This window comes from Lipotes vexillifer, unplaced genomic scaffold (genome assembly GCF_000442215.2).
Source record: "Lipotes vexillifer unplaced genomic scaffold, Lipotes_vexillifer_v1.1 scaffold466, whole genome shotgun sequence".
NCBI lineage: Eukaryota > Metazoa > Chordata > Mammalia > Artiodactyla > Lipotidae > Lipotes > Lipotes vexillifer.
Genome location: NW_006796103.1, coordinates 628,079 through 649,316, shown reverse-complemented (window position 1 = coordinate 649,316; position 21,238 = coordinate 628,079). Strand labels below are relative to the sequence as shown.

The 21,238-nt window shown below is 47.8% G+C and overlaps 1 protein-coding gene across 1 annotated transcript in view; it reads left to right on the top strand.

Annotated features, from left to right (window-relative positions):
* The window catches only part of PHF2 (PHD finger protein 2), a 92,897-nt gene that overhangs the window by 52,034 nt on the left and 19,625 nt on the right, over window positions 1–21,238 (top strand). Inside the window, exons 2-7 of the mRNA XM_007468158.1 lie at window positions 332–417; window positions 4,854–4,968; window positions 9,936–10,096; window positions 18,787–18,928; window positions 19,748–19,934; window positions 21,089–21,233. Of these exons, the coding sequence (XP_007468220.1) occupies window positions 332–417; window positions 4,854–4,968; window positions 9,936–10,096; window positions 18,787–18,928; window positions 19,748–19,934; window positions 21,089–21,233 (836 nt within the window). The remainder of the gene's footprint in view (window positions 1–331; window positions 418–4,853; window positions 4,969–9,935; window positions 10,097–18,786; window positions 18,929–19,747; window positions 19,935–21,088; window positions 21,234–21,238) is intronic.

Genomic DNA, 21,238 nt, shown 5'->3' with positions numbered 1-21,238 from the left:
CCCCCCCCCCCCCCCGCCTCAACCTCCCTGGGCTCTGTGGTGACAGGGCAGTAATGGCCCTCATGGAGGCAGGCCCAAAGGATGGCTGGTTCCCTCTGCCTTTCCCAGTCACATATGGTGAGGTCTTCCTTGACCCTCCCTCTCCACTTCGAGTCTCCCATCCCATCCACGTGGGCCACTGTCCCCACACACACTCTGCCCCAGCTGCCCTCATGCTACCCTGCCCTTCCTCTTGAAAAGTGAGTGGGAGGTGCTGCAGATCTTTGCAGGGGAAGCTCTTGAGGAGTCAGCTGACTGCTGGTTAATGATGTCTGTTTCTCCTTCGTTTCAGCTGTGTTGGAGTGGAAGAGGAGGAGGCCCCAGACATCGACATATACCACTGCCCAAACTGTGAGAAAACCCATGGGAAGTCCACCCGTAAGTATAGCACCATGCTGCTGCTCCTTGGATCTGACTGTGGGGGCAGGGTCTCTGCTTGGCCTTGACCCCAACTCCAACTGGACCCCACCTTGCTGGCGTGAACCGCCCTGTGTAGTTGCAGCCAGGGGACTCTGGTATCTAGGAACCACCTCCTGCCTCATTTATTGCCCCTCATGGCCTTGCTGGGCCCACTGTGGCCCCTCCTGATCCTCTCCTGCCTGCACATGCAGCTGGGGCCCCTCACGGCCTTTGCAAAGAGCCCACCAGCCTTCAAAGGCCTGGGCAGGGGTTGCAAAGTCCAGCATTTGCAGTGACCAGGCAACCTGAGATGGGTACATAGGCTGGGAGATGTCCAAGGGGCCATCCATCCCAGCTCTGCCCAGCTGGCCATCTCTCTGCAGGGGTCCAGGAATGCGCATTGTTGGGGATTTGCTCTCCTTCCCTTCTCTAGCACCCCCTGCATGGAATCTTAGGTGATCACCTTTCTCTCTCTCTCTTTTTTTTTTCCAGCATGAAAAACATTTTATTTCCTGTCATTTCTACATTATTAATAAGTAAGAGTACAGGGAGGAAAAATAATAGTTTTTTTTTTTTAATTGAAGTATACAGCCAAAGAATTTTGTATTTTTGAAATGCAAAAGAATTCCCTTTCTCAAACTGCTATTTGTGCATCACAAGGACTTTATCCTCCTCCCCTTCCATCTGGCCCTTTGGGGGTGTGGGAGGCCTAGTGGGGGCTCCCCAAGGCACAGGCTCATCCAGGGTGGCCCACATCATGGCTGGGAGGCAAGTTCTAAGGCCAGGTCTATGTGGGGGAAGTGCCATGATCTTCTGGGGCTGGACACCTGTAGCCCTTGTGGAGTGAGTCCTGTGGATCCAATGGGCATAGAGGAGGACACCAGCACAGGGTGGAAGCCCACCTCCAGCACCCCTGTTCTGTGAGTCGAGGCCAGCCAAGGGAGCCCAGCCCAGCCCCTTGGGAAGCTGGGTGAAGTGGGGTCTCATCTCTCCTTGACTTTTCTTGGGCCTCTCTTTGTGCCTGGCCTGTGCCCCATCATCACTAAGTGACCATGGGAGCTGTATTCATTTCGGCTCTTGTGCCCTACCCTCCAGCACATGTGGGCATGAGGTAAATGCATGAGAAGATGAAGAAAAAAAGGCCTGGTGGCTTCTGGACTTCCTAGGCATGAAGATTCTCAAGTTCCTAACTTACCCTCATACCCCTAGAAGTTGGCAGCACTGATGCTCACGATACAACTCCCCTAAATGACCCGATCCTTCTGGTAACTGCTTTGCAGCAGATACAGGAGGATGACTGTCACCCCGTGGCTTAACCTGAATTTCTGGAACCTCATGAACCTCCAGGAAAGCTCAGGGCCTAGGAGAAACAAACAGGGTGTGGACCCAGGTCCTGCATCTCGTGGCCCTGGGTGTGGGGTGGGGGGCTGATCAGGGCTGGGGCCGGGAGACACCCTCCTGCCATATAGAGCTGAGTGCCTGGGTAGGCGCTACCCTGGGAGGTGCTCAGGGAGGGTGGGGGGCAGGGCCACCTCTGTGAGCGCTGTTCTAGATCAGCAGACAGTGTGGGACTGGCAGCCCCTTCTTGGCTGTGTGTGTGTATGTGTGTTTTGCATGTGTGCATGCGTGTGTGCATGCATATGTGATTTGTAAATTCTGTGAACCACACTTCTTGTTGTTATTGAGGCCCGTGTGTCCATCGGGGACAAAGGCACTGGTTTTAGCATCTTCTGCCAGTGTGCACTCCTAGATTGCCCATCACCCTTTATTTTACACGTGTGTGCCCTGACCAGAGCCTGTCTGTGACACACTGGTTGGTTTTTTCTGCTTGGATTCCAGTCACACCTTCCACAGTAAGGCCCCTCGATGACCCTGTGCCCCCTGGGGGCCACCTAAGCCCATGAGCCTGCCTCCTTTCCTTGCCCTGGCCTGGGTGAGATTTGTGATGGGCACAGTGAGGTGGGAATGGCAGGGGGAGGACCAGAACAGGATAGAGTTGGGGGAATGGAGCACCATGATGGGATGGAGGCGGGGTTCCCAGGGTGAGCTTGGGCCTGAGGCTACATCCCTCTAGCTTTGCGTGTCTTACCAGATCTCAGGGTTCTCTCCCCACGCTGTTGCCACCTGTCACTTGGACTGATTTTGGTCTGTGACCCTCAGGCCCACAGGTTTACGCAATTCACAGATTTAGAGTGGGACCCAGGAGTCCCTGTGGGAACTCAGCAAGGTATCCTTACTGACACGAAGGCTCACGGGAAGCGGGTGACATGGCCCTTAAAGTGGTTCTGAATCCTGGTGTTGCCTCTTGTTAGCTCTATGACTGCTTAAGAGGTTACTTACTAATTTCTTACTTTCCTCTTCCCTGAGGCGGGTGTAGTTGTCACATCTTCCTGGTGGGGTGAACCATGCTTAGGACGGTGGGCTGGGCTCTGGAGCTGAATGCCTTAGGGACACCTCTTGCCCCCATAACCCGGGGGGCCCACTGAGACCCACCAGCTTCCTGCTGTTTCCTGGGCACCTTGTCAGAGGGTGCCTTGGGCCACCATAGGCAGGAGAAGGCTCAGCCTCTGGGCTTAGGAGGGTCATGGGACCTGGGGAGGGAGGGAGCCCACCAGCCAGGGCTGCAGAGGGGTTCAAGGGTAGCCCCATGGAGCTCAGACCCTGCCTCACAGCTTCATCTTTGGCTGTTGTCCCAGCATACCTGCTCCAGCCACAGTATCAGGCGTATTCCAGCCTCTCCACAAGGTTCTTGGAGCTGCCCAGTCCCGAGTGAGGGCCTGGGAAGCCCAGGTGGCCCAGGACTGCCACTGGCCCCTGGTCAGCATGCACTTCTCAGGCCCAGCTCCTGGCAGGCAATGGAGATGCTGCTTCTTTCTCCTGCTACCCACTGCTCCCCTGCATGTCTGCCATCGCTGGGCTGCATGCCCCCTCCAAGACTTGGTTTCCCCACATGGCTTTCTGACACAGGGCACTCCACGCTCACGAGGAGCCTGGGAAGCCAGGATTAGCATTAATGATGAAGCACAGAGATACCTAGTAACTTGCCTAGGGTCACATGACTACAAGATAGTTGGATCCCTTTGGATCTCCTGTCTGTGCCTGGTGCTGCCACCAGAAGTTCCAGCTCCAGACCTCCCTTCGTAGGATCTTGACAGATTTCCATAGTATCCACTCACACCTTGGTCTTGGAGACCAAGCATGATGTAAATATCACCTGTTGTAGGAGACAGTCTCAAGGAGCTATGACTTGATGAGACGGGGAAGGGGTGGCAGTTTGGAACAGAGGTCAGCTCAGCCACCATCCACCTAGCACCTTCCCCTTCTTGCTTTCGGCAGGTCCTACTCAGGGGCAGTTGTCAGCTCCCTTCATCCCCACAACCACCGGGATGCAGGAGGACTGCAGCCCCCACCCTGTCCCCATCTGTGAAGGACAGGCACCCTGAGGGCCCCACCAGCTCTCCCTCACCTCCAGCCTCATCTCAACCTGTTTCAAACCCTTCCAGGCAGCCCCCAGGGATGGTCTCCATGCCTGACCCATCTTCACTCACTGAGTTATCTGTGACTGCCCTGAATGGGGGCAAGGGTATCAGGGAAATAGCTTCCTTCCCTCTGGGGGCTCGAAGTCCAGTAGGGGCAAACGTTAGTGTGTATGCCTGTGCGCGTTTGTGCTTGCATGTGTGTGTGTATGTGTGTGCTAGTGTGCACGTGCCTGTCCCAGTCCAGTAGGGGCATGTGTGCTTGCGTGTGGGTGCGCATGCATGTGTATGTGTGTGTACACGTGTGTCACAGCCCAGTAGGGACAGGTGTGCATGCTCACTTGTAAAAAGTCCAAGGTGGGTGTGTCCAGTACCCTTGGAGCATGTGTGACAATAGGACAGCCTGAGGGAGTGGGCAGGGGGTGGGGAGGGCAGAGGGCACAGCAGGTGGTGCTGGCCTGCCCTGCCTGTGAGTTGTGGTCTGTCATGGCAGCAAAGGTCCCAGCAGGGAAGGACAGGGTTGGTGCTGTTTGAGGGCAAATCTGAGGGGAGGCCAGGCGGAAGGGGTCCTGAATAGTGAGCCTTAGTGGGACCTTCTCAGGCGGTGCCTCTGACGAGTTCTCAGCAGACTGAGTGCTGAGTGACATGGGGTCCCAGGAAGGCCCCAGCTTTCGGGTGCCATTGTCTGAGCTGGCAGGTCGAGAGGTGAGGTGGGGGCTGTGACTCAAGGATGTGGAGGGTGGGGGCTCCTGACCATGTGACAACTTGGGGTCCTGAGAGGCAGGGGAGGCTGGGTGGGCCAGGGCCAGGGAACCCCAAGTTCTTTGCCTCTGAGGGGTCTGAGTCTTGCGGCATTCACGGTGGCTGCCCTCCCGGCTGGGTCCCTGGAGGCAAGGGGAGGGGGCTGTGGGTGATGACCCGCCTCTTGTTCCCCCACAGTGAAAAAGAAGCGAACCTGGCACAAACATGGCCCGGGGCAGACTCCCGAAGTGAAGCCCGTGCAGAATGGCAGCCAGCTCTTCATCAAGGAGTTGCGGAGTCGGACCTTTCCCAGGTGAGCAGGTGGCAGCCTTTTCCTCTCCAGCCTGCCTGCTCCCCCCGAGGTCTGGATACGTACCCCACCACTAGGGCTCCAGGGCCATGGGTTTCCCTCTGGGGGAGCAGCACAGTCCCTGAAACTCCAGGTGCTCCCGGCATGGGGGCTGATCTCTCCCTTCTCAGCACCTCCGAGGACAGGTTATGGGGACCCTCTTCACAGCCCAGGAGGGAAGGGACCTATCTCCTCCACCTGGTATGGGCCTTCCCATGGAACCTTCCTGAGAGAGAGGCTACCGTCCCCATTTTATGGACCAGGAGTGGGGGCTGGTGTCCAGCCTGAGACCATCCTCTGGAGGTGGCAGGTCCTGGTGTCAGATGGCTGTGGGCTTTCCTCTGTGTCCATGGCCTGGTGGGGTGTCCCTAGGTCTTCTTAGAGCACACCCTCCCCCTGCGCAGCCTTGTCCTATATGAGGACTGAGGGCAGAGAGCAGGATCAGGGCCACAGGAAATGGTTTCTGGAGAGGGGGTCACCGTGACTGCATGGACGTGAGGTTGTACAGGCAGCTGCTCTGAAACACCTTGTCCCTTCACAGCTGGAAGACAGTTTCTGTTTGTCTGACAAAGTCTTTACAAAGTCTTTACTTCTTCTTCACTTTTGAAGGATAATTTGATGGACACAGAATTCTAAGTTGGTGGGTTTTTTCTTTTAACACTTTAAATGTCTCATCCCATGCTCGACTTGAGTGCATGGTTTCTGGTGAGAAATTCAGTGTACCTCTTAGCCTTGCTGCTCAGTGGATAAGGTATTTTTCCTCTCTGGCTTCTTTTTTATTTTCTTTTTTTCCACCTTTATTGAGATATAATTCATATACCATACAATCCATCCATTTAAAGGGTACAGTTCAGTGTATTCACAGCTCTGCACCACCACCAGTCAGTTTTAGAATGTTTCCATCACCTCAAAAAGAAACATGTAGCTTTATCATCCTCATTCCTCCCCACTTCTGCCCAAAGTCCTATCACCAGTCTGCTTTCTGTCACTGTAGATTTGCCTATTCTGAACATTTCATCAAAATGAAATCATATAATATGTGGCCTTTGTGACTGGCTTATTTCACCTAGCATAATGTCTTCAAGGTTCATCCAGGGTGTAGCAAGTGTCAGTGCTTCATTCCTTTTTTATGGCCGAATAATATTCTGTTGTATGGATAGATCACATTTTGTTTATCCATTCATCAGCTGATGGACATTTGGGTTATTTCTGATTTTGGGCTACTGTGAAGAATTCTACTGTAAATGTTCTTGTAAAATATTTTGTTTGGACATATATTTTCGTTTTTTTTAGGAGTAACTCAATATTTAATTGTTTGAGGAACTGCCAGACTGTTTTCTAAAATGGTTGTATCACTTTCCATTCCCACCAGCAGCGTCTGAGGGTTTCAATTCACCAGAACTTGTTATTATCTGACTTTTTTTTTTGTGGCTGCGTTGGGTCTTAGTTGCGGCACGCGGGATCTTTGTTGAGGCATGCAGGAACTTTGTTGAGGCGTGTAGGATCTTTCGTTGAGAAGCACAGGCTTCTCTCTAGTTGTGGCGTGTGGGCTTCTCTCTAGCGGGCTTTTCTCTAGTTGAGGCGTGCGAGCTCAGTAGTTGTGGTGAGCCAGCTTAGTTGCCCCACAGCATGTGGGATCTTAGTTCTCTGACCAGGGATCAAACCCTGCTTCCCCTGAGTTGGAAGGCAGATTCTTTACCAGTGGACCACCAGGGAAGTCTCTTATCTGACTTCTTGATTCTACCTATCCTTGTAGTTGTGAAGTGGTCTCTCACTGTGGTTTTAATTTGCATTTCCCTGATGACTAGTGACGTTGAGCATCTTTTCATGTTCTTGTTGGCCATTTGTCGTTTGCCCATTAAAAGTTTTTTTTTTTTTTGGTCTTTTTATTATTGAATTGTAAGAGTTCTTTATGTATTTTAGATACAAGTCCCTTACCAGATATATGATGTGCAAATACTTTCGCCACTTTTGTGGGTTGTCTTTTCACTTTCTTGGTGTCTTTTGAAGCATAAAAGTGTTTAATTTTGATTAAGTCTAATTTATTTATTTTTTCTCTTGTTGCTTGTGCTTTTGTTTTAGACAAAAACAAAAAGAAACCATTGCCAAATTCAAGGTCATGAAGATTTATGCCTGTTTTCTTCTAAAAGTTTTATAGTTTTAGCTCTTATATTTATGTCTTTAACTCATTTTGAGTTAATTTTTGTATATGGTGTGAGGTAAAGGTCCAACTTCATTCCTTTGCATGTGGATATCCAGTTCTCCCATGCACCATTTATTGAAATGCCTATTCTTTTGCCATTGAATTATCTTGGTATCCTTGATGAAAAACAATTGACCATAGATGTTTGGGTTTATTTCTGGACCCTCAATTCTGTTCCTTTGATCCATATGTCTCATATTATGCCGGTACCACACAATCTTGATTACTGTAGCTTTGTAGTGAAGTTTGAAATTGGGAAGTGCCCTCCAACTTTCTTCTTTTTAAAGACTATTTTGGTTATCTGGGTGCCTTGTATTTCATTCAGTATTCCAAGTTCAGCACGTCAGTTTCTGCAAAGTAGTCAGCTGGTATCTTGACAGGGATTGTGTGGAATCTGTAGATCAGTTTTCCATTATTTCTTGAATCCCCCTCCTTCCTTCTAGATTTTGTTTCCTCCTTGTTGAATTTTATCTGTTAGTAGTTCTTTCAGAAAAGGCCTATAAAAATATTCTCTGTGTCTGAAAATATTTTTATTTTGTCTTTATTCTTGCATGATTCTAATTTTGTAAAATGGATCTAAAATTCTAGAGTAAAAGTTATTTTCCTTGAACTTTTTAGAGATACTATTTTGTTGTCTTTTGACATTTATTGTTACTGATATCAGTCTAGCCGCTGGAGTTTTGTTTTGTTTCATTTTCATTTTTGGTAAATAATCTGTTTTTTTCTCTGAAAGCTTTTGAGATTGTTTTCTCATTTTTAATATACTATAGGTATACTGCAGTGCCTCTAATGTGCATTTGTTTTTATTTATCCTGTTCAGGACTCAGTAAGTGCCTTTAATTTGAGGTGTCATATTTTATCTCAATTCTGAAAAATGTCCTGTTTTCTCTTTTAATAGCACTTCTTCCCCATTCTGTCTTATTTTTCAGATCTTTTCATCAAATTCACTTTTTTTTTTCAGCCAGCTACCCTTTAATGTATCTACTGAGTTTTTAAAAATTTCAAATCATCATATTTTTCTTTTCTACAATTTCTATTCCTTTTTAGTGTTGCCTGTTCTTTGCTTCCTTCTCTGTTCTTTGCCTTATCCTCTCATTATCCCTTTGGATGTGTTTAATATACTTGTCTTAAAATGGCCTTTTCAATTATCCTATTATCCTCAGTTCTTGGGATCTACTCTTCTGGGCAGATGAGGCTGCTGGCTGTCCCTCCTGGGGGTTCACCTCCTTCTGTGAGGCGTGATCTTCAGAGGGCATCATTCCCATGGCAGCCAGTCTGCCCTGTTCCCTGCCCGGCCTCCTTCCATGCTGACGACTCTCCCTGAGGGATTCTGGGAACTCTGCTCTATCCCCACCATCTGTTTCCCTGGCCTCATAGATTGTCCCTTGGCCAGCGGCTCCTCAACTTCTTTCTCCAGCCACTAGTCCTTCTGAGCTCCTGACCTGTCTGTCCAACTGGTGCATCCACTGGCCAATCCCAACAAGTGTGTTCCTACTCAGCTCTGGATCTGCCCCCACCCCCATTCCTGCCCCACCTCCAGGCCTCAGTCAGTGGCCCCGGTCCCTTGGTCACTCAGGCCAGTCCCTTGGCCATTCACCTTTGCCTCCCCCTGTTCTCCCACCCCGATCTGATCTCCTGAGTCCACCACCTCCCTCTCACTGTCACCTTCTGGTCCAGGCACCGCATGCTGAGCCTCCTCCTCCATGGTTGCCCTGCCCCACCCTGGTCCTGCTGCTGTCCACTGTACACCCGCACAGCAGCCAGATGAATCTCTGACCGTCACTGCCCTTCTCAAGTTGTCCAGTGGCTCCTCAGTGCTCTTGGTATGAGGTGGCCTGGCCCACCACCTCACCGACTTGGGTGCTTGCCCCCCGCCTCCCCACCCCCAGCTGCCCAGGTCCTTCTTATTCCTCACACTTGCCACATCCTCCTCCCTCCAAGGCCTTTGCTGGTACATTCCTTCTACTCGGAGCCCTGCCCCTCTCACTCCTGCTCTCCCATGCTTCGACAGGCCCAGTCTGACACTGCTTCCTGCTGTCTCCACCACAGCACTGCTCTCAGCTGTGGGTTAATGGCCTTGCATGCTCATCTGATGAAAGCCCCTCTCCAGCGTCACCACACAGGGGTCTTTCCAGCTGGGCCCCACAGGTCTCTGGTGCCCAGGGCAGCATCTGACACACAGGGAGGCAGGAGAGCTGCTGACCACAGAATCCCAGCCCAGCCCTGGGTCCTGTGTTTGGCTTGTCCAGGGGTTAGGTTCTCTCTGAAAAGGGGTTTATCTCCATCTTCTGTGTCCTTAGAACTACCCCCATGCAGGGGTCTGATCTCTGAGCACTTGAGAGGAATATTATTGAGTGGAGGGTGTGTGGAGAGCAAGGGAGGTGGGGGAAGGATCTCGCTCACATCTCTCGAGGCTCCCTCTGCCATAGTAAGAGGGATGGGTGTGGTGTGTCCCCATTCTCTTCTCACCACGGCCCTGGACAGGTGCCCAGACCTCCTGGACCTCAAGGTTCCTGTCTGTGATGAGTGTGTGGGACCCTGTCATGTCTACCTTGTGGCTGCCCTGTGACCACTGAGTGTGGCACCGTGGCAGGTCCTTCTTCTGGGGCATGAGCGGTGTGTGCCTGGAGCTCAGGCTCCATGTTTGCAGCCCTGAGGCCCTGTCCAGGCCTATCATGGAGGCTGGGACCTGGGCTTGATGTGACCCCTGACTTGTATTTCCCTGCAGCGCGGAAGACGTGGTGGCCCGCGTGACGGGCAACCAGCTCACACTGGGCTACATGGAAGAGCATGGCTTCACCGAACCCATCCTTGTCCCCAAGAAAGATGGGCTGGGCCTGGCGGTCCCAGCCCCCACCTTCTATGTCAGCGATGTCGAGAACTACGTGGGTAAGTGCCCTCTCCTGCAAGTGAGTTGTGGGCTCCCTGAGCCAGGAGTCCCTGTATATGCTGCCTAGGCCCTGACTCTGTCCCAGAGCCATGTGAGCCAGTGTGACTCAGGATCTCCTTGTTCCATTCTGGGTGCTTTTCTTAGAATGAGACCCCATGCCCCAGCAAATGATGCGGGACCCAGGCCCCTTCCCTTCTCAGTTACTCTGCCCGCAAAATCGGGGCTTCGTGGGGACCCCTGGATTCTGCCAGCTACAGTACTGTTGGGCGCTAATGATAGTCATGCCTGGGAGGGCTCCAGCTGTGTTGTCCACAGTTCCTGATGTTCGTGCCATGTCCTCCTCAGCCTCTGCTGGGGCCAACCTGGGGGCTGACCTCCCTTGTCTGCCCTGGACACGCCGTCCCATGGCCCCAGGACTACCTCCTCTTCTGGATCCCTTTGGGTTCTAGCTGGTGCTATTGGCACCCTGTCTTGTGTTCCCTGGTAGCTCCCAGTGCTGTGGACACCCTCGGTCAGGACACCTCTGGGTGGATGAAGTGCTTGTATGTGCTGGGACATCATCTGGCACAGAGAGGCTAGCACATGCTTGCAGTGACCTTGGCAGGGCCGGTGGCCTCATGGTTGCTGGGGATTGGGGTGTTCACAGGGATGCCTGGGTGGCTAGTGAGGAGAGGGGAGAGGAAAGACCCTGAAAAGGCAAATGCCCAGGCCAGCTCTGGCCGCACACTGGGCAGGAGAGGGCACAGGTGCTGAAACCCTCAGACAAATTGTTCCATCACTGAGCTCTTGACCCTCTGCATCTGTAAGGCTCATGAATGGTGGGCAGGAGGCAGATGGGTGTGAGGATTAAATGAGATCATCTGTACAAGCCACACAGGAAGCCAGTGGCATTCCAGAGAACAGGGGGCGGGGTGGGAAACACCCCTTCTATGGAGCCGAAGCCCACCAGGGGAGGCCCCAAGGCTGGCCAGCTTGTGGCAGGGAGGAAGAAGGGACTCATGTTTTCAGTCTGGGAATGACCACAGTCCAGGACTGTTTCTGCCATGTCGTAGCACCTGTAATAACAGATAATAACTAGTGAGTGTCTACCAGGTGCCAGGCATTTTTCTAAGCTGTTTCTGCATAGGAGCTAGTGTTGTCCTGCTCACAACTCTGTCATCCATGCCCCAGGCTCAGCCAGCTGCAAAGGGCAGGGCCAGGTCTGCCGCAGTCCCTGCCTCCCCCAACCCCCCAACCAGTTGTGCTTACAGGAGTGGGAAGCAGCTTACTGAATAGGGGAGGAGACAATCCAGAGGTTTCTGTTGTAAATGTCTTTCTTTCACCTCTTAATTTTTTTATTATGCAACTTTTCACACACACACAAAATGAGAGAAATAAGCAGTGAACCCTCATGTACCCAGTACTGGTCACAAAACCCATGAGCTTTTGGCTGTTTTCCTGTCTCCCCAACTCCCTCCTCCCCCAAGTATTTGAAGGCAAGTCTCTGGTACATACATCATTTCGCCCATGAAAACTCCAGTACACAGCGCTAACAGACAGTTTAAAAAAATATATAATCACAGTTCCATCTTGCACTTTACGACACTAACAGTAATTCCTTAAAATCACCTAAGACCACCTAAATTCTCCCCAGTTGCCTCAAAAACACCTTTTTATATTTGGATGTTTGACTCTGAATCTAAACAAGACCACACACTACATTTGGGTTTGATGTCCCTTCAGTCTCTTCTGTAACAGCCCCCATCCCCTTTCCATTCCCTTGGTTTGTTGGAGAAATGGGGTTGTTAGTCCTGGAGAATCTTGTTTTTTTTTATTGTTTGAATTTTATTTTATTTATTTTTTTATACAGCAGGTTCTTACTAGTTATCCATTTAATGCATATTAGTGTATATATGTCAATCCCAATCTCCCAATTCATACCACCACACCCCCCGCCCCCACTCTGCAACTTTCCCCCCTTGGTGTCCATATGTTTTGTTCTCTACATCTTTGTCTCCATTTCTGCCCTGCAAACCAGTTCATCTATACCATTTTTCTAGGTTCCACATATATGCGTTAATATACAATATTTGTTTTTCTCTTTCTGACTTACTTCACTCTATATGACAGTCTCTAGATCCATCCACGTCTCTACAAATGACCCAATTTTGTTCCTTTTTATGGCTGAGTAATATTCCATTGTGTATTATGTACCACATCTTCCTTATCCATTCATCTGTCAATGGGCATTTAGGTTGCTTCCATGACCTGGCTATTGTAAATAGTGCTGCAATGAACATTGGGGTGCATTTGTCTTTTTGAATTATGGTTTTCTCTGGGCATATGCCAAGTAGTGGGATTACTGCGTCATATGGTAATTCTATTTTTAGTTTCTTAAGGAACCTCCATACTGTTCTCCATAGTGGCTGTATCAATTTACATTCCCACCAACAGTGCAAGAGGGTTCCCTATTCTCCACACCCTCTCCAGCAGTTTTTGTTTGTAGATTTTCTGCTGATGCCCATTCTAACTGGTGTGAGGTGATACCTCATTGTAGTTTTGATTTGCATTTCTTTCATGATTAGTGATGTTGAGCATCTTTTCATGTGCTTCTTGGCCATCTGTATGTCTTCTTTGGAGAAATGTCTACTTAGTTCATCTGCCCATTTTTGGATTGGGTTGTTTGTTTTTTTAGTATTGAGCTGTGTGATCTGTTTATATATTTTGGAGATTAATCCTTTGTCCATTGATTCGTTTGCAAATATTTTCTCCCATTTTGAGGGTTGTCTTTTCGTCTTGTTTGTAGTTTCCTCTGCTTTGCAAAAGCTTTTAAGTTTCATTAGGTCCCATTTGTTTATTTTTGTTTTTATTTCCATCACTCTAGGAGGTGGGTCAAAAATGATCTTGCTGTAATTTTTGTCAAAGAGTGTTCTTCCTATGTTTTCCTCTAAGGGTTTTATAGTGTCCAGTCTTACATTTCGGTCTCTAATCCATTTTGAGTTTATTTTTGTGTATGGTGTTAGGGAGTGTTCTAATTTCATTCTTTTACATGTAGCTGTCTGGTTTTCCCAGCATCACTTATTGAAGAGACTGTCTTTTCTCCATTTTATATCCTTGCCTCCTTTGTCATAGATTAGTTGACCATAGGTGCGTGGGTTTATCTCTGGGCTTTCTATCCTGTTCCATTGATCTATATTTCTGTTCTTGTGCCACTACCATATTGTCTTGATTGCTGTAGCTTTGTAAGATAATCTGAAGTCAGGGAGTCTGATTCCTCCAGCTCCGTTTTTTTCCGCTCAAGACTGCTTTGGCTATTTGGGGTCTTTTGTGTCTCCATACAAATTTTAAGATTTTTTGTTCAAGTTCTATAAAAAATGCCATTGGTAATTTGATAGGGATTGCACTGAAGCTGTAGATTGCTTTGGGTAGTATAGTCATTTTCACAATATTGATTCTTCCAATCCAAGAACATGGTATATCTCTCCATCTGTTTTTATCATCTTTAATTTCTTTCATCAGTGTCTTATAGTTTTCTGCATACAGGTCTTTTGTCTCCTTAGGTAGGTTTATTCCTAGGTATTTTATTCTTTTTTTTTGCAATGCTAAATGGCAGTGTTTCCTTAATTTCTCTTTCAGATTTTTCATCATTAGTGTATAGGAATGCAAGCGATTTCTGTGCATTAATTTTGTATCCTGCTATTTTACCAAATTCATTGATTAGCTCTAGTAGTTTTCTGGTGGCATCTTTAGGATTCTCTATGTACAGTATCATGTCATCTGCAATCAGTGACAGTTTTACTTCTTCTTTTCCAATTTGTATTCCTTTTATTTCTTTTTCTTTGATTTCTGTGGCTAGGACTTCCAAAACTATGTTGAATAATAGTGGTGAGAGTGGACATCCTTGTCTTGTTCCTGATCTTAGAGGAAATGCTTTCAGTTTTTCACCATTGAGAATGATGTTTGCTGTGGGTTTGTCATATATGGCCTTTATTATGTTGAGGTAGGTTCCCTCTATGCCCACTTTCTGGAGAGTTTTTATCATAAATGGGTGTTGAATTTTGTCAAAAGCTTTTTCTGCATCTATTGAGATGATCATATGGTTTTTCTCCTTCAATTTGTTAATATGGTGAATCACATTGATAGATTTGCATATATTGAAGAATCCTTGCATTCCTGGAATAAACCCCACTTGATCATGGTGTATGATCCTTTTAATGTGCTGTTGGATTCTGTTTGCTAGTATTTTGTTGAGGATTTTTGCATCTATATTCATCAGTGATATTGGTCTGTAATTTTCTTTTTTTTGTAGTATCTTTGTCTGGTTTTGGTACCAGGGTGATGGTGGCCTCATAGAATGAGTTTGGGAGTGTTCCTTCCTCTACAATTTTTTGGAAGAGTTGGAGAAGGATGGGTGTTAGCTCTTCTGTAAATCTTTGGTAGAATTCACCTGTGAAGCCATCTGGTCCTGGACTTTTGTTTGTTGGATCACAGTTTCAATTTCATTATTTGTGATTGGTCTATTCATATTTTCTATTTCTTCCTGGTTCAGTCTTGGAAGGTTTTACCTTTCTAAGAATTTGTCCATTTCTTCCAGGTTGTCCATTTTATTGGCATAGAGTTGCTTGTAGTAGTCCCTTAGGATACTTTGTATTTCTGCAGTGTCTGTTGTAACTTCTTTTTCCTTTCTAATTTTATTGATTTGAGTCATCTTGCTCTTTTTCTTGATGAGTCTGGCTAATGGTTTATCAATTATGTTTACCTTTTCAAAGAACCAGCTTTTAGTTTTATTTATCTTTTCTATTGTTTTCTTTTTTCTATTTCATTTATTTCTGCTGTGATCTTTATGATTTCTTTCCTTCTACTAACTTTGGGTTTTGTTTGTTCTTCTTTCTCTGGTTCCTTTAGGTGTAAGGTTAGATTGTTTATTTGAGATTTTCTTTGTTTCTTGAGGTAGGCCTGTATAGCTATAAACTTCCCTCTTAGAACTGCTTTTGCTGCATCCCATAGGTTTCGGATCATCGTGTTTTCATTGTCATTTATTTCTAGGTATTTTCTGATTTCCTCTTTGATTTCTTCAGTGATCTCTTGGTTATTTAGTAACATATTGTTTAGCCTCCTCGTTTTTGTGTTTTTTACTTTTTTTTCCCCTGTAATTGATTTCTAATCTCATAGTGCTGTGGTCAGAAAAGATGCTGGATATGATTTCAATTTTCTTAAATTTACTGAGGCTTGATTTGTGACACAAGATGTGATCTATCCTGGAGAATATGCACTTGAGAAGAAAGTGCACTTCAGAAGAAAGTGTAATCTGCTGTTTTCAGATGGGATGTCCTATAAATATCAATTAAATCTATCTGGTCTATTGTGTCATTTAAAGCTTGTGTTTCCTTATTAATTTTCTGTTTGGATGATCTGTCCATTGGTGTAAGTGAGGTGTTAAAATTCCCCACTATTATTGTGTTGCTGTTGATTTCCTCTTTTATAGCTGTTAGCAGTTGCTTTATGTATTGAGGTGCTCCTATGTTGGGTGCATATATATTTATAATTGTTATATCTTCTTCTTGGATTGATCCCTTGATCATTATGTAGTGTCCTTCTTTGTCTCTTGTAATAGTCTTTATTTTAAATTCCATTTTATCTGATAGGAGTATTGCTACTCCAGCTTTCTTTTGATTTCCATTTGTATGGAATATCTTTTTCCATCCCCTCACTTTCAGTCTGTATGTATCCCTAGGTCTGAAGTGTGTCTCTTGTAGACAGCATATATATGGGTCTTGTTTTTGTATCCATTCAGCGTGCCTCTGTCTTTTGGTTGGAGCATTTAATCCATTCACGTTTAAGGTAATTATCGGTATGTATGTTCCTATTACCATTTTCTTAATTTTTATGGGTTTGTTTTTGTAGGTCCTTTTCTTCTTTTGTGTTTCCCACTTAGAAAAGTTCCTTTACCATTTGTTGTAGAGCTGGTTTGGTGGTGCTGAATTCTCTTAGCTTTTGCTTGTCTGTAAAGCTTTTGATTTCTCCATCAAATCTGAATGAGATACTTGCTGGGTAGAGTAATCTTGGTTGTAAGTTCTTCCCTTTCATCACTTTAAATATATCATGCCACTCCCTTCTGGCTTGTAGAGTTTCTGCTGAGAAATCAGCTGTGAAACTTATGGGAGTTCCCTTGTATGTTATTTGTCATTTTTCCCTTGTTGCTTTCAAAATTTTTTCTTTTTCTTTAATTTTTGTCAATATGATTACTATGTGTCCCGGTGAGTTTCTCTTTGGGTTTACCCTGCCCGGGACTCTCTATGCTTCCTGGACTTGAATGGCTATTTCCTTTCCATAGGCTATTTCCTATGTTAGGGAAGTTTTCGACTATAATCACTTCCAACATTTTCTCAGGTCCTTTCTCTCTCTCTTCTCCTTCTGGGACTGCTATAATTGTTCTGTAAATCTTTGGTAGAATTCACCTGTGAAGCCATCTGGTCCTGGACTTTTGTTTGTTGGATCACAGTTTCAATTTCATTATTTGTGATTGGTCTATTCATATTTTCTATTTCTTCCTGGTTCAGTCTTGGAAGGTTTTACCTTTCTAAGAATTTGTCCATTTCTTCCAGGTTGTCCATTTTATTGGCATAGAGTTGCTTGTAGTAGTCCCTTAGGATACTTTGTATTTCTGCAGTGTCTGTTGTAACTTCTTTTTCCTTTCTAATTTTATTGATTTGAGTCATCTTGCTCTTTTTCTTGATGAGTCTGGCTAATGGTTTATCAATTATGTTTACCTTTTCAAAGAACCAGCTTTTAGTTTTATTTATCTTTTCTATTGTTTTCTTTTTCTTTTTCTGGAAGGTTGCCTATCTCCACTTCATTTAGTTGTTTTTCTGGGTTTTTATCTTGTTTCTTCATCTGATACATTGTCCTCTGTCTTGTCATCTTGTCTGTCTTTCTGTGACTGTGGTTTTTGTTCCACAGGATGCAGGATTGTAGTTCTTGTTGCTTCTATTGTCTGCCCTCTGGTGGATGAGTCTATCTAAGAGGCTTGTGCAAGTTTCTTGATGGAAGGGACTGGTGGTGGGTAGAGCTGGGTGTTGCTCTGGTGGGCAGAGCTCAGTAAAACTTTAATCCACTTGTCTGCTGATGGATGGGTCTGGGTTCCCTCCCTGTTGGTTGTTTGACCTGAGGCGACCCAACACTGGAGCCTACCTGGGCTCTTTGGTGGGGCTATTGGCGGACTCTGGGAGGGCTCACGCCAAGAAGTCCTTCCCAGAACTTCTGCTGCCAGTGTGCTTGTCCTCATGGTGAGTCACATCCACCTCCCGCCTCTGCAGGAGACCCTCCAACACTAGCAGGTAGGTCTGGTTCAGTCTCGAATGGGGTCACTTCTCCTTCCCCTGGGTCCCGATGCACACTGTACTTTGTGTGCACCCTCCAAGAGTGGAGTCTCTGTTTCCCCCAGTCCTGCTGAAGTCCTGCAGTCAAATCCTGGTAGTCTTCAAAGTCTGATTCTCTAGGAATTCCTCCTCCCATTGCCGGACCCCCAGGTTCAGAAGCCTGACATGGGGCTCAGAACCTTCACTCCAGTGCGTGGACTTCTGTGGTATGAGTGTTCTCCAGTTTGTGAGTCACCCACCCAGCAGTTATGGGATTTGATTTTATTGTGATAGCACCCCTCCTACCCTCTCATTGTGGCTTCTCCTTTGTCTTTGGATGTGGGGTATCTTTTTTGGTGAGTTCCAGTGGCTTCCTATCAATGATTATTCAGCAGTTAGTTGTGATCCCGGTGCTCTTGTAAGAGGGAGTAAGCGCATGTCCTTCTACTCCGCTATCTTGAACCAATCTCTCTGGAGAATCTTTCATATTTGCAATTTGGGAAGAGCTTACATTAGGGATTTGGCTGACAGCTTCCCTGTGGTGTCATTTAACGTGTTCTTCTGTCCCTAATAGCTCCTGTAACAGGTGGTTAGAGGTTGCTTAGATTTGTGTTCAAGTTGCTGGCAGGACTCCTTCTTGGGGTAGGGGTGCTGCAACTCACTTCTTTTCAGTGGTCAAGGCAGTGCAGTCTCACCTGTTCACAGAATGCTCCATCAGCCTTTCAGCTCACTGTCTGAGCAGCCGGTGAGGACTGTTGCAAAGGAAGAGTTTGCTAATTCTGTCCTTCTCTCTCCATCTATTGTGAGTCTTCTGTAAAGAACTTTCGCTTATTAGTTACTTGGTTATCTATTTCTGTCATCAACAATTTTTATCCTGAACTTTTCCCATCAAGTATAGAAAATGTAGGATAGATGTTTTTCCTTTTATTTTCAATTTTCAGAATAATGAGTTGGTGTCCTAGAAATGCAAGAATGTTTTTGATTAAAAAAATTTTTAAGTATAAGTATTTCCATGCATTATTTGGGAAATATTTGCACTAAAAACATATTCATTGTTTATCTGAAGTGTAAGTTTTTACCTGGTGTCCTGTATTTTTATTTGCTTATCTGGCCACCTTAGCTGAGGCTCATTACTGTGCCACCTCACTGTACCAGGGGGTCTTCATGGCCACCCAAGGGAAGGAGCAGGCAGGGCAGGTGGGGGGAGGGTCAGACGTTAGAGCCTAGAGCCTCAGCATTCAGCCCTCCCTCAGTTGTCTTCTGAGGGTGAGTGAGCATTTCCTCTGCACATCCTGGCCCCCGACCTCACGGAAGGCCGCACCATCTTCCCTGGGTGTGCTCACCCTCCCCAGGCCCAGAGCGGAGTGTGGATGTGACAGATGTCACCAAGCAGAAGGACTGCAAGATGAAACTGAAGGAGTTTGTGGACTATTACTACAGCACCAACCGCAAGCGGGTCCTTAACCTTACCAACCTTGAGTTCTCTGACACCAGGTGAGTGGGGCCAGGGTGGAGGGATGGAGAGGGATACTAGTTTGGAACATGCTGGAGATTTAAGCCTGTGACTGAGGCTGTTGAGGTCAGGGTGTCCTGGCTTATGATTTGTGAATGTCTTGTCTGAGCAGGCATGGCCTTGAAGGTAGAGATGTGGCCAAGGCAGCAAGAACACTGAGACCCGGTTCTTGGCTTGGCTGACGTGTCACTGCACAGGTGCTGCTGAGCTGGATGTTTTTGATGCAGTATTGTGCATTCTATCCAGGACAGTGACATTTAATAGAATCAAAGGCTGCCTTTGCCTTTTCTCATCTTCCCTGGAGATGAGTTATCTGGTCTGACATGGCCCAGCACGGCAAGGAGTTGCAGGCACCCCTGTTGTCTGCTCTGGAGAGAAGTGGCTTTTCCTTAGGTGTTGACAGGAAGCGCCTGGGCTGTGCATGAGCAATGATATTTACTCTCAGGGCCCCATCGTGCCCAGTGACACTAGCATGAGCCCACCTGACAAGTCTCTTTCCAGTTCTCCAGGAAGGAAGTTGTTTCTGGGGTAGATCGTTCTCAGGCCTTCTCCATGCCTGTCTTTGGGTGAGAGCTCAGTGTTGGATGCCTGCTGCAGCCACACCCAGCAGCTGGGGTCATTCTGCCCTCTGTGAACCTCAGTTTGCTCATCTGTAGAATGGGAGCAATGCCATGTAGCCCGAGGTAGAGAAATAGGCATGGGACACACATCTCAGAGCACCTTTCCCATCCTGCCCAGCGGGCAAAACAAATGTGCTGATGGTTCCCATCACTGCTGACTGTTCCTCTCCCTGCCCCCAGAATGTCCAGCTTTGTGGAGCCTCCTGACATCGTAAAGAAACTGTCCTGGGTAGAAAACTACTGGCCTGATGACGCACTGTTGGCCAAGCCCAAGGTGACCAAGTACTGCCTGATCTGTGTGAAGGACAGCTACACTGACTTTCACATCGACTCCGGGGGTGCCTCTGCATGGTACCACGTGCTCAAGGTGAGCGCTGGCCTCTGCTCCCCATGTGGGCCCTACGTGGGCCTCAGGGGCAAGACCTGCTCTTGCCCAGGCCACTGTCCACCTGCAGGACTGTTTGTAGTCCCCACAGGCCCTAACAGTGGCCAGCATCAGGTGGGATGAGGGACAAGGTGTTTCTCCACAGAAGGGACACAGATGTTGGGCCCTTGGGAGGCATGGGGGTTGGGGGGAGCACCTCAGGACCAGAGCAGCACATGTATGTTGCCTTTTCTAAAGATTGCGGCTCATGAAGCAATTGGAGGAGGCCCACTGCAGTGGTGACCAAGGGCTCATGTCCAGGGAAGGGAGAGCTGTGCTGGGAAGACTTCCTGGCAGAAGGGATGAGGGAACATGCCCCACTGGGAGGATGAGCGGGTGGGCTGGGGCCTGGGGAACAAGGCTGCAGTGGCATCTGAGTGGCAGAGAGAGCTAGGGGACTTCTGGCTGGGGACAGGTAGGGAAGCTAGGGGAAAAGGGAGATGTGAAAAAAAAAACAAAAAAGGAGAACCTAAGCCTTGGGTTCACCACCTGGCCCCAGGTCTCCCCAGACCTGCTAGAGCCCAGGCTAGGGTAGGCAGCTCAGCTTCTGATCCTAGCCCTTCGAGGCCCTGAGCAAGTCCTGCCCCCGCCCCACGTGCATCCCCACCCTCAGCCTGTGTGCCTCGTGAGTGAGGACCTCTGTATCTCCCTAGTCCAAGTGCAGGGCTGGACTGGTGCTGGTGCTGGCAGCAGGGCCGTCCTTCCATCTCCAGCTGGGACCCAAGCCACTCTCAAGAGCAGAGCTTTCTTGTAACTCGTCAGACAGCAGGTCACAACGTTGTTCCCCTTGGCAGATAGGCATCCATAGTGCTGCAGAGATATGGTGTGTGGAGTGGTAGGGGTTGCCCTGAACACGCCGGAGGCGCCAGTGCCTAGAGTCTTCCTAACACGCAGACATCTGAATTGCAAAGCACATGTGGTCCCAGTGTTTCAGGGGAGGAATGATGGGCCTGGGCAGGATGCTGTTGAAGCTAGGACCCATCCCCAGGACATGGTGGGCTCCGTCCCCTCTCAGCATCCCCAGGACATGATGGGCACTGCCCACCCCCAGCATCCCCAGCATATGACAGGCTCCACCAATGGCCTCTTGTTGGCAGGGGGAGAAGATCTTCTATCTCATCAAGCCAGCTTCGGCCAACATCTCCCTGTATGAGCGCTGGCAGTCGGCCTCAAACCACAGTGAGATGTTCTTTGCTGACCAGGTGGACAAATGCTACAAGTGCACCCTCAAGCAGGGCCAGACGCTC